Genomic DNA, 13,812 nt, shown 5'->3' with positions numbered 1-13,812 from the left:
CTCTCCTTGTTGGCTCCTCTACCACCTGTGTCAAGAAGTTGTCACCAATGCTCTGCAGGAACCTCCAGGACTGTTTGTGCTTAGCTGTGTTGTCTTTCCAGCAGATATCAGGGTGGTTGAAGTCCCCCATGAGAACCAGGGCCTGCGATCGTGAGGCTACTTCTGTCTGTCTTTAGAAGGCCTCATCGACTTCCTCTTCCTGATCAGGTGGCCTGTAGTAAACACCCACCACAGTGTCACCCATGCTAGCCTGCCCTTTAATCCTTACTCATAAGCTCATAAGATGTGGTTACCATATTTTGCTTACAGCTCAAAATAATCCGAATGTTCTTCTGATGCCGTTTTTTTTCTTTGTTGTAGGAAACATGAGAGAAAACTGAAACATGATGAAATACGCAGGAAGTATGGTATGTGGTAATCTTGTTTCAATAATCAGTATCTAAATTAATTCCTTTTTCCCTTGTCTTAATTATTATTAAAATTCACAGCAGAAACAAGTTGCTCTGTGAGTAGCAGAACTAATCAAGCCCTCTTTCCTACTGATGTGGGTCTTCTGTCACTAGAATACCTGCTCTCATCGTTGTTATGCTCTTGTTTTCTTTTTGTGCTAACTCTCCCGCTGGGCGAGAGACAATGTGCTAGATGGTTTGTTTGTAGGGGTATTAAATATATTTAACAAAATAGTTCTTTCTTTCTCTTCGTAAGTAAGAGCACTGCTTTTTGTTTGTACTTCCCTAAATAGGCCCTCTGATTTTTTCAGAAAACTTGTAAGACCTGAAGTATTTGTGAGATTTGAACTTGATAAACCAATGTTTGAAACTGGCTAGTAGACTCATGCTCATTTAAGGAGGACAGACTGACTAGCAGCTAGCAAGCTTTTTTAAATCAAGCTAAAACCAAGGGTAGAGCTTTTGCAGACTAACTTAGGATTTTATTTTTTTTTAATGGATCTGTGATCCAGTAGGGAACTCATACTGTTCAGATTGTAGGAGCTGAGCTTCTGTACATTAGACTTGCATTATCTATGCTTGTCAGTCCTTACACTTTCTATTTGATTTGTTCTGAAGGTTAACAGTACTGTGTATTCAGAGACTGATATGCTAGAAGTATGCTGCAGTTTTTTTAATGCAAATTGCCTTAATGTCAGAGAAGGTGACTATGGGGCTGATCAGTCACTCCAAACTGTTACTTTTCAGTCTTATGTTAAATTGATTGGCAGAATTTGGGAATGCCTTCACGGTCTGCAGCGTGTCCTCTTGCTGATATAGGAGTGATACAGATGCTCTCTATAGGGAATTCTATGCCTGGGGAATGTTTGCAATAATACACTCCTTTGGGATGGAGGAAAAATTCAGTGTGAGCCTTGAGCAGAAGAAGGAAGAATGTTGTGGAAACTAAAAGTAATTTTTGTTAAATATTGATCATGAACTTCAGTCCTGCAACGTTTTAGAGCATCGTTGACCCTATCCTTCAACCACAACCCAGTTTCAAGTTTTGTTTGAACTAAGCAGTTAACAAAAGTAATCTAGGTTTAAAAAGAAAAAACGTAAAATAACACACACTTTTTGTGTTTGTTTCTCCTTAGAAAAGACCTTACAGTCAATCCTGACAAGTTTGAAGCATTAGGGTAGAGTTGGTGAAAGAACTTGGACATTTAAGACGATGGCTATGTCTCCAAAATAACATGCAGCCCTCTGTACAGATACACGTGTCTTGGCACAGTGCAGTGCACGAGTATCAAACTAGATCCTGAAGTTAGGATGGCACTATAGGATATCAAAGCACTGCACTGGAGTTAAGTAACATTTCAAAACGCTGCATTCGTAGTTATAATCTGCTTGTGAAACTAGTTCAGTTTCTGCATGGCCCTACATTTTAGTGAAGATGCCCTTCTCTCTCTTCTGTACTTAACTTCAGACATTTGCTGAATGCTGTGTTGGATCTTGTTAGCTTCCTGAGGGATGTAACTGTATGCCTCTAGAATATAAACATCAAATTCAAAATCTTGCTTGTAGGTATACTTTTCAGTCATATGAGAGTGTAATTCTGCGCTCATCTGAATCATGTTAGTGTGTCAGTGACTTAATTAGGAACAAGCTCATAATATTCATTGTGTTAGTGGAAGGTCTGCCTTATAGGGAGTCAGGCATATCCATTGCTTCACATAGTTAGGTTTTGCAATGCAGTTTTCACACAAAAAAATCATATTTTAACAATTGGACTCAAATTTCAGTAGCAAATTTCTATATAGAGTTTACTTGTTGACAGGTTTGCCCTGTTGTCTATGCATAGAATAATTTATGCTATGAAATGTACTGATTTGAAGCCTGGATTCTCATAATTCATCGTTTGCCCTAAAGAAGAACCTAATCAGTATATGAATAGTTGGCAGATATGGAAAGGATGTACATAACTGAAGAAGAATGAAAGACAAAATATACATAAATTCTGAAATCCATAAAGCCATTAAATTATTGCTAATCTATATATCTTATATTCTGATAATATGCAGACAAATGGCTGTTAAAATAATTCAGTGAGATTTAATACAATAAGTCTTGCTATAGCCTTGAATCCTCTGTCTTCATTTTTCACTGTCTAGTAAATAATATGTTAGCATATTAAATATAACCTAATAAAAATTGCTGCAAATAATTATGGAGACACTAGATTATTTTACACTGTTATGCATTGCAGAGAGGATTCACTGTTAAGTAGGAGTGCATGAGTGGCAGAATGACAATGACTTTGTTAACCTGACTCTGTAGATTAAGATGATCATGCCTGAAATTTCAGTATTTGGTTGGCTTTAAGGGAATGCCTTTTCCCATTTCATCCACCAGCTTTCCTTATCCCATTTAAATGGTAATTACACATTTATAATGCATTGCAGGTGTCACTTTAGCCACAATCCCTTGGGAGCACTGGAAGCAATAGAGAGCTTTAGCAACCAGGAATATGCACTTTGAATTGTTTCTTTGTTGCAAAATTTGATAGTATTTTTCATTTGCTCATATATTTGAATGCAGTATGATTACACAAATTATATGTTGATTGTTAGAAAATTTTAAAGTGGAATTCAGACTATTTTGCAGCTTGTGTAGCATACAAAGGAACTACAATTTAATTGCTGCTGCATTTGCTGCTATTGTGTGTTCAGTATAGCATTAGTAAGAAGCTGCTTTACTCTTTATATACTTCAGCATTTTGCTTGATATTAGTGGAAGGATCCTGTATCTCCATTTTTACAGAATTATTGTGTTTTGTTTAATCTGGGCTTCCAAACCACTTGCTTCAAATCTGCAAAGCTTTTGATAGTTAATTTAATGATACCCAACCCTATTTCCTTTATTTTACATAAGACATTAATTTTATATTCAGGAGTTTATCACAGTAAATATTCCTTCTGTTCAGGAGAGATACTTCCTAACCTTGTCCTTCTCCGGTGTTCTGAATGCAAGGCAGGCAAATCTTGTATTGCTGTACACTTAAAATTTAGTTTGCTGTATGTTAAGCGTAGAGTTGTTAATTGGGGGAGTTGAAAATAAAAGAGGAAAAGTAATTAGAGGTGAAGATCTGCAGTGTACCACACTAGTTCAATTGTTACAGTATATACAGTCTCTCGTACTTCATTTATTAATTCTGTTTTTGGGCAACGCTAATAAATGATGAGGGTCAGGTCTCAATGACTGAGAGGCTGTATTGTTAGCATGGTATCTAACATAAATGAATTTTTTTTTAAAAGAGGTGTTAAGAGGCCTCGTTACTTCATATTGGCTAATGAAAGATTCTTGTCTGTTATACCTTTTAAATTTTCCAGTTTTCCTTAAATATAAGTAAGTATACTTTAGATATCTCAAATTGTTCTCTAATATTTGAGATATTAATCTCAAAATGAAGATAAATAGAACTAAGTTGTTCTGAGTTCTTGTGTCCTGCATTTTTAGATACCCAAGTTCAGTAGTAACATGTAATGGACTTTATTACAGACAAGTCTCCTGCAGCCTACAAACATCTGGCTGCTTTGAACCTCTAAGGGTAAATTGCAAGTTGGGTAGTTGTGCTCATGTCAAATGAGGAGCAGTTAAGAGAGAACATTCGTGTCTGGTTCAAGGCAGCATGTGAGCTCTAGTTGAACCAGACATGCTATCCAGTTAGCACAGGCTTGCAGCTCCTCTTTGAATACCACAGTTAAGAGCTGCTGTGGCAGCTGACAGTAGCTTTCTGTCCTGCTTTTTTTTCATGCATCTCTAAATTGCTTGTGTCTGCTTGCTGGAGACAGAGACAACGCTTTCAGTAAGAACTGGTGCAAGTGCTTGGCTGCTCTCTCCCTCCTCTCACTTAATCTAATCTAATAAGGTACTTAGAATGCTGAAGATAAATTTAAACATTAGATGTAGATTGGAGAGCAAGATTAAGAACAAAGTTTATCCGATGTTGTAACTTTTGTGGTTATCCTTATTTGGAAGGAGGGCTTATCATTTCCTCTTGGAATGCCGCCTTTCCTGGGAGAGGAATTGCTGAAGTAAACTTTCCTTTGTAGTGCGTTCACATTAAATCTTTTACTGTAGTCAAGCATTCACGATCAATAATACTCTTGCTGGACTGTCCCATAGATGTTGAGGCCTGAGCTTTTGGTTCCAGTATTATACAATAAAACACATCAGAGAGCTGTCATTGAAATTAAGTTATAACATGCTAATGCCTGATTGGTGGAAATTATATTTATGTTCACTGTTAAACCTTATAGTTCAGTGAAACTAAAGCAAATATTACTGAGAACAGCATTTGTAATAACAATAGTAAAAATGACACATTCATATGAAATATGATGGCTGTTGTCCGACATGGCTCTTGTTAGTGTGTTGAGGGAGGCGCAGATAAATAAGTATATCGCAGAAGTTTCACAACTTCCTTTAATTTGAGATTGGCACTGCTGGATGCAAAATATCAATTGAATTTGGGGAGGAATAACCCCATGCACCAGTACAGGTTGGGGGTTGACCTGCTGGAAAGCAGCTCTGCGGAGAAGGACCTGGGAGTGCTGGTGGACACCAAGTTAAGCATGAGGCAGCAATGTGCCCTTGTGGCCAAGAAGGCCAATGGTATGCTGGGCTGCATCAGGAAGAGTGTTGCCAGCAGGTCGAGGGAGGTGATTCTCCCCCTCTCCTCAGCCCTGGTGAGGCCCCATCTGGAGTACTGCGTCCAGTTCTGGGCTCCCCAGTACAAGAGGGATGTGGCACTACTGGAGCAAGTCCAGCGAAGGGCTACAAAGATGGTTAGGGGACTGGAGCATCTCTCTTATGAGGAAAGGCTGAGAGAGCTGGGACTCTTCAGCCTGGAGAAGAGAAGGCTGAGAGGAGATCTTATCAACGTGTACAAGTATCTGAAGGGAGGGTGTCGAGAGGATGGGACCAGACTCTTTTCAGTGGTGCCGAGTGACAGGACACGAGGCAACGGGCACAAACTGAAACACAGACGCTTCCATCTGAACATGAGGAAAAACTTTTTCACTGTGAGGGTGACAGAGCACTGGAAGAGGTTGCCCAGAGAGGTTGTGGAGTCTCCTTCTCTGGAGATATTCAAAACGCGCCTGGATGCAATCCTGTGCAATGTGCTCTAGGTGACCCTGCTTGAGGAGGGGGGTTGGACTAGATGATCTCCAGAGGTCCCTTCCAACCTCAGCGATTCTGTGATTCTGTGTAATTGAATCTTAGCTGCTTAAGCTGTCAGCGAGCAGAGCCTAGAGTTGAACATGCTAGTTTCAGACCTATGAAGTGTCAGATATGTATTTCAAATGAATTATATGAAAGGCAGATAATAAGCACTTGCCAGGCTATATAGAGAGAGGTATGTGAGCTAAATAAAATCAGGAGAGTATAAGTAACTGTGTGTGCTTGTGTGTGTGTGTTAGTGTGCTTTCAGGGAGAAAGTAACTCTTTCATGGTTTGTGCTTTTTAGCTGTAGAACGTCATGGTCTTTGTGCTTCTAGGTGGTTGAGGCAACTCAGCCAAAGTGGGGAACATTTTTGATTACCATAAAGTGATTTTTTTTTTAAATGAAGACTTCAAAGAATCTTATTTCAAAATCAAAATTATACTTAAATGCCAAAGTGAATTTTGTCACAAATCTTATGCCACCTCCCTCCACTTTATGGGAAGGTCTTTGAAGTTTGGTTCTTGGAGTTCCAAGAGGAATTTAACACAAACTGAGTTTATTGTCATAAAATATTTGAATTCCTAGTATTGTTGCTAATTTTCTCTAAATATTATGTAGATGTCTCTTAAAGTATTTTAAAGGCAGGAAATACGAAAGTGCTGCAAAAAATTTTGAAATTTGAACAATTCACAGTTGTCTTTAAGGTAATTAAATATATTGGATCCTATAAATATATTAGATCCTATAACTTTATGAATGTTTTTATTAAAACTATCTACTGAAGTACTAACATGTCTGGGAAAAGGGGACAGTGTTGTTCTGGAAATAAATGTTTCTTCTCTGTATTTGCCTTTGGGTTATATTAATGCAGGTAAGTTGCCTAAAGACATTAAAGGACACCTAAGGTTACCTAAAGGCATTAGTAGGCCAAGAATAAGAATATTTTTCTTGTATATTAGCTTACTTGTCAGTTAGAGTAGACTTAAGGGACATGACAATTTTCTTTTTAAAAACATGAAAGGTATGATTAGAATCCAGGAAATAACTGCTTTTTACAGGTTTAAAAAACACAAAAAAATTTAAGAACTCAAAATATTGTGGATAATTCCTGACAGTGCTGTCATCTAACAAAACTTTTATTGCACAAATGCTTAAAAGATTTATTTATTTGTTTATTTATTAGCAGTTACAGAAAGGGGTAGCACTTTGGGCATGTGGTACTGTATCAGATAAATATATTGTACTTCTTGTTACCTGGTTGAAGCTTTAAAAGTGTTACTGGCTTACCTATTCTTTGATAATTAATGGTCATTAGCTAGAAGGGCTGGTTTTAATTTTAACTACTTACAAATTAACTGCTTGAAATCTTTTCAATTTGAGTAATTATAGGAATTTTAGTGCATATTCCTTTACTTAGTTGCTATTCTCTATCAGGTAGTCAGTTATAGTTACTGGTATAATAATGAACACTAAGCAGTCATGCTTCTTGCTTGACATCTTAAAATATTTTGGTGGTTTGAAAGAAGTGCAATAACTGCCCTCTGTTATAACAAAGTAGACGAGAGCATAGTGTCTATTTCAGGTGCTGTTAGCTTTTGAGTTTCAGGCAGAAGAGTTGGAGTTCAGCATCCGTGCACAGATGCGCATGGAAAAGAGGTGCACTGCGAAAAGACCTACTGGAGGTTCTTAACAAGATCTGAGTGACTGGTGTAATCTTCGTTTCTCTTCTGCTGTCATGAATCTGAATGTTTGTGGAGAGTGGCTTTTTGGCTTATGTCTCCTCTCTCTCCATGCCCTAAACAAATGAGCTATGGAAGAGAGTGCAGACTACAGTATGCAAAAGTTGGTAGAAAAAACAGTAGCAGTCTTCCTGTTCCTTCACAACAAAAGGTCTGCCTCTAGACTCTCCTGGGGCTCCTTTATTTTCAGTATGCCCTACTGCCTAGCACAAATTCGTTATGCAGTTTAAAGTCTTATTGAAATTATTGTGCTGTGGAACAGTGATTGCTCAGCTAACCCTTACATGAGATGGTATGCAGATCCAGTAACTCAATATAATTGGATGGCTTTGCAGTGCTTTCTGTGACAGCAGCCTGCTTACAGCATTAAGAATCTTTATGATGGAAACACATACCACAACCTGATTTAAGTGATGCTCTTGTTCTTGTCCCTGGAGGTTTTAGTGAATGTAGAGGTGATCTTTATTTGTCCTTAGACGCTATTGTCCTGTTGCAGAATTTCTGTAGTTGATTGAACCTGACAAATTTTTGTGCCGAACTGAAGTAGAATTAAGTCAGAATAATAGCATCTTATATTTTAAAGGATGGTGGTCTTATAAAAACTTGACTTTATAAACTGGTTGGTCTGAATCTACTTTTCCTGAGCCATCTCTGTACTTAGACTATTTTGTAGACTTGTCTCTCTCACAGATGCATTTTGTAGGGTACACCTCACAAACGAGAAGTGTTTTCTCTATGCAGTTTTTTCACAGAGCAATATGTTTCTCCCTGATAAATCATGAAAAACCTATTCATGATTTTAGTTTGAGAAATAAGTGCTTAAGAACACTTCCAATTTATTTTTATACTTGAGCTTCTGGCTAATTGAGCAGGTTTTGCAACACAAGAATTGCCTTTTGGTTTTGTTATACAGAGTACCTATTACGGTGAAGTCAGTCACTCAAGGTTTCTAGGCACTACTGGTAAGAAAATGATAGAAACAAACCTGTTTTCTTTTACAGGTCTTCTCCAGGATTCTGATAATCCTTACAGCAGATTTGAGAATGAATAAACCTGAGAACCTTCTAATAGAGCTGTGATTCCAGAATACAGGAAGATTGTTTCTTGCTTTCATTTGCCCTTTGGGTTTGTTTCCCCCCGCCAAAGATTTTTTGTTTGTTTATTTGTTTTTTCTTGTTGTAAAACTGAGTGGATGAAGACTTCCTTGAAATACGTTTGCATCTTATTTACCTATATATTGCTAATTTTTTATAAATGCTTATGGCTATTGAAATGTTTGCTAATTGTGTTGACATTTAAGCGTGAGATGTTACCTTTTCCCTTTCTAAAGCTGTCTTTTTGTTGTCTGATTTAAATGGCTTATATTCATGATCATGTATTTGAATTTAATCTTAACTGCCATTTGAACACGGTTGTTGCTATGTTCCTAAATAAAGATTTTTTTTTTCCTACTGTGTCTGTTTTATAAAATAAATGGCAACAAGGAAGCATAGCTTCACACAGCAGAAATAGCTGATGTTGGTATTGACAAGAAACATCAACAAGCACATTCTTATGTAGTACTGTAGGATGAGAATTGTTTTCCCTTGAAAAAGATCTTCAAGATGTGTAATGTCTGAGGGTTGGGGAGGGGGGAATGTATTTGTTTATAAGTAATTTGATGCAGATGTTAATATATACTCTGAATATATCACTGATGTGAAGAAGAAATTACTCAATTTAGCAAAATTGGCAGAAATTCTTTCATCTTGAAATACTTGTAAAATTGGACTAGGTATATATGAGCTGGATGTTTCTTCTCAAATTTAGGCAGTGTGAATGCTTTCTTCTGTAAGCCTAATCTTTTAATAAAAAAAAAATTACTAAAATTTCTCAGTTTTACAGAGTAAGAAAGAAGTATTTTTTTAACCTTCTTTCTGGTTTTTTGTTTGTTTGGTTTTGGTATTTCCATAACATGATATATATCCTCCATCTTTCTTTTCATAGAGAAATGTTCCAATGAGCATTTTTACTATCTTACTGGTATGATACATCAAGTGAAGAGCTGTTCTTTCCTGGCCCCAGTGTAATGTGAGTTTCCCTTAATTCTGTACATTTATTTCCCTTGCTATGTATTATCCATTAAAGAAATTTACAGTATTGAAGATTTTCATATGTTATCTTTATCAATGTTCCTAAAACAGAACACTCTAAAATCTTTAATTTGGTTCTGTTTGGTTCTGTTGTTCTTTACTAACTTTGTTTAAAAGAAGTGATCAAGTTCGAGAAGGGAAAGAGCATTTTTGCTTTCACTCATTTTCTGACGGAAGAATAAAATCTTAACACCACATGTGTGTAGTAGGAATTAAGTCTTGCTGTAGGTAATGAGGTGAATTGCCATTCCTTCCAGTGTCAAAGAATCTGCCTAAAGTTCAGCTTTAGGAACTATCATCTACTGCTGATTTTGGTAGAATGTTCATTTCCAGTCTTTCACTGTATTTTTTTTTCTCCTCTGAGAATATAGATCCTCAGGCATTTTATATTTATGAAAAGCTACCATTTCCTGGGTCTGTAGTGTAACTAGCGTTATGAAATAATGGTGCACTAATTTTATTTTATTTTCTCTTCACTCGTATTTAGTACTTTATTGGTAAGCCACTGCATTTAATTTCAGATGTTTCTTCAACTGTCAGCTAGTCTCAAGTCTAAAGTACTATTCAAAGGGCTGTCTTTGAAGAATGATGATCTGTGATAAGAGTGAGTTGATAGTGTGGAAATAAAACATGCTGATGGTTTTCCCTGGAGATAACTTTTGCAAAAATGATGAAGGTCTGCCTTCTGTCTTACCCAAGTAGTGACATTTCTGACTTAATAGAAAAGTATTTTTCTTCTGCACCTGCTACAGTATATGAAGGGCTGTCATGTATTCTAACAGAAGGGGTGGGGGCAAAGCCTTTTCTACAATTTCAAAGACAAGTGTTTAGAGAACCTAAATATTTTGAGAATATGGAATGGGTGCTGCTTTGCTACAGAATGGTTGTGTTTTACACTTAAAAAGAAGGTTGAGTGAAATAAATGCAATCTTCCTATACAGCATGTTGGCTTGTCGTTCTGAAGCCACAGTTATGGGCATCAAAAACTAACAGCTGTGGTCAACTTTATCTGTTAGCATATAACAGCCCCTACTTTATAGTGCAGGCCATGGTTCATACAACATGTCACAGAATCACATTTAGCCCTGCATAATTTCACTTGCATGATTAAAGGCAAGAGTACTGATTTAATGAGACCACTATGGACAGCAACCTTAAAACTTCATAGAAAATGTAAAAATCCCAGAGCAAACCCCAGACTTTTCAGTTTACTTAACCTTTATTTGTTGTGTTCCTTGAAGGAGTTAATTGAATGGAACATGTCCTTATTTCAGCATATTGATTGCAGCCTTCTCTGGACTTTCTTGTATGTCAATATTTCTACAGAAATACTGGATTTGGCTTATCAATAGAAAGGCTGTTAGTCTTTGTATTTTAGTGTAGTTGTAAGTAATTGGAAAAACAGCCGTAGAAAGAGGTAACATCATATCTTTGGTGCTCAGGTGTGAACAGAGGCATCCATCAGTTTCCATAATGAGCTTCCCCTCCTCCATGCTTTTCAACAAAAGAGAAAAAGGAGGCAACCTATAAACAAAATGAAAGTACAGGAACAGCGTTACCAAGTCTGAGCTATAATATGTCTGCTAATCATCTGTTTTTCTCAAACTTTCCTTCCTCTCATTCAAGCTGTTTTCTTTCTTTCCTATGTCTTTTGACTTTTTACTTCAATGCTTAGTGCCTGTTAGCTTTAGTAGTGAAGGTATTACAGTCTGAAAAGACGAGCAATCTCAAAAACTAAAAAGTTAAAATACATGTTTATCTTTCATCAGAACAAAACTTTCACAGCATTGAAAACTTAAGTGAATCAGTTCAATTATGTTGCTGGGTGTGATTTATTTGTTTAAAGAAAATTTTAGTAGATTGATATATGCTGTTTTAACTTCTTAGGTTAACGCAGGAACATAGTGTTTGCCACTTCTGAAATCTTGTGTTTGACAACAAGGAGTCTGTTGTCTGCACCAATGTCCTGCTTTATTATTTGATATTAAAGGGGCATAAGGAAATCATTTTGAAAAGTCCAATATCTGCTTTTTTCCTATGCTTACAGAGTAGTTTGTTTTATCACTTCCGTACATAGTTCTCATCATCTGTCTTTTCAAAAAATCAGTATGGCAAACTGCAGGCTCTTGTCACACCAAGCACGTGCCTGAGGTGTGGATCCAGCCTGCATGGTAGTTTCTTGCAACCACGGAACATCCTGAATAGAGCCGCTGAACGTGAGGCACTCTAGATTTTTAGGTTGGTCCAGAAAGGAGTGGGAGGGAATTAGCTAGCATGCTCTTATTCCCCTTGCTTCCTAGTGCCGGGGTCCAAAACAGAAAGAAAGTGAGGAGAAAAAAGAGACACTTTGAGAGGAGTTGTTGTGGAGGTGATCAGAGAGGGAGTGGGGAAAGGAAGTCAGTAGTCCAGGAGGAGAGTGAAGTTGGCAGCAATTGCTGATGGTGCCCCCAATTCCTGCTCGGGTCTGAGCTTCATCACTGTTGGTCCTGGGGCTGGAATTGGCTGGTGGCTGTGGCTGCCTCGTGCTTCAAAGTGTGAATGTGGGAGGTCGTGTCAAGGCACTGGCTCCTGTCTTTCCTAAAGCAGCAGTGTTGTGAGCAGGCCAGGGTGGCTGCTGATAGCTGACTGATTTTTTCCTTGTATTGATCTGGTCCGAAAACAGCCAGCTGGAGGACAGGGAGGAGGGAATGCTTGTTGAAAGTGGCATTTTGTGGACTGAGTTATCACTACTTCATAATTTCTTTGCTGAAAAGATAAATTTATCTAAAGAATGAGAGAAATTCTCTCCCTTAGAGAATGTATACTGAACTAGTATATACTGTTACACTTTATGTAGTGCTACTAATTTTTTGATGTTTTCTGCCAGGGGTTTTGCAACCTGCAGCACTTATTTATCCGCAGTGTAGCCAGGTGGAAGGCTACAAATAAAAGAATTGTAAATAACGTTATTTACAAATATTTGCAATAGAAAAGGCAAAGCTATTTTGGAAACAACACCTTTAGAAATAAATGTTCATTAGAATGAAAATATTTCAATGCTATTTTGTTTTCCGTTATTACTTTGGATATTGTCAGTATTCATTAAGAAAATACTGAGAAGAAAGGCTTGTATGACAAGCAGCAGAAAAGTAGAAAGAAAAGAGTTATGGAGAGATCCCTGTATTTCTGGTAGAGGAAGCAAAGCATATTTCCAACCAAAAGGTTGCGTTTGCTGCTGAAGAGCAATTCAGCTGTGCGAGGAGAAAAGCCACACTGTGTCATAGAGGTCTCCAGTGGTAATCTGTGTAAATTATAACTAGGTAAATTGAATTTGCTTGAGATTATGCAAAGCTTTCAAGATACCACCAAAAACAAAAACGTGAGAGTGTTTGGACTATTTGTTACTTCTTTGAGTCTGTAATCTCTTCAGAAATGTGTGTAGGCTTGGGAAGGGAGCAGAATTTGCAATCAATTGTAGTTACATATATTCAGAATTTTCTGCAAATAAACATGGCGGTATGGTCCATCAAGGCTTAAAGCCTATTGCTGCTTCTTTCACACTGGTCACTGCATTTTTTGAAGACAGTTCTTGCAACCTTCCAACAAGTGTCCAACACACAGAAGTGAAAAAGACACCAGGAAGATGAAAATGGGAAGAAAGAAAAATATTCGTTGAGACCAAAAGATAAAACATTCGGTATCTGCTTTCTCTTGGGAGGCTGTCTGAGAATTATCACCTTTCCCTGGAGAGGGGGGGAGTTTCCAGAATATTCTTGAAGCCAAGTTTCTGCTAGGGTGTCACTTCTCTGAAACCTCTGAGACCATTCCCCAAATGCTGCTTTACCCAAAACTAAAAAGAAGGGGTCGTGCTTATGATAGCTTTCAAACAAAATCCCGATCCCATATATCCTTGTTTTATATTAATGACTTCACTTGTTTATACTTGATCTCTGGCTGAGGAAACATGTTTAATCTTTCTTTTGGCATCATTTACCTTTTGGCCTTGGTGTGAGAGGATCAAGTGATTAAAAACAATTATTAGAAGTTTGTTTTGACTCTCAAGCACAGAGCTCTCATTTTGTCAGCTTCAGTCTTCCGCATGTCCAGGTCTTCATGTCACATATCTCTGGCTGTGCATAAGTTCAAGTGCATTTGTCCTCAACAGCACACTTAAATCCCATCTTTGCTGACTTTTGATATTATAACAGATATTAAATGTCAGATAAGAACAAAATTCTGTGTTCCACTCTGATTCTTCTTTGCTGCTCCAAGCTGCAGTGAACTGGTGAAGGCTAGGCAACATG

At 37.5% G+C, this 13,812-nt stretch overlaps 1 protein-coding gene across 1 annotated transcript in view; it reads left to right on the top strand.

The window, feature by feature from the left end:
- The window catches only part of CLDN12 (claudin 12), a 56,048-nt gene extending 47,200 nt beyond the window's left edge, over positions 1 to 8,848 (top strand). The window contains exons 6-7 of the mRNA XM_026074405.1: positions 361 to 407; positions 8,399 to 8,848. Coding sequence (XP_025930190.1) covers positions 361 to 407; positions 8,399 to 8,448 — 97 coding nt within the window. The 3' untranslated portion in view covers positions 8,449 to 8,848. The remainder of the gene's footprint in view (positions 1 to 360; positions 408 to 8,398) is intronic.
- Positions 8,849 to 13,812: the final 4,964 nt, after the last annotated feature.

Source organism: Apteryx rowi, unplaced genomic scaffold (genome assembly GCF_003343035.1).
Source record: "Apteryx rowi isolate R43461 unplaced genomic scaffold, aptRow1 scaffold_388, whole genome shotgun sequence".
NCBI classification, from domain to species: Eukaryota; Metazoa; Chordata; class Aves; order Apterygiformes; family Apterygidae; genus Apteryx; species Apteryx rowi.
The sequence above is the reverse complement of the archived record's forward strand: the minus strand, read 5'-3'. Positions and strand labels throughout refer to the sequence as shown.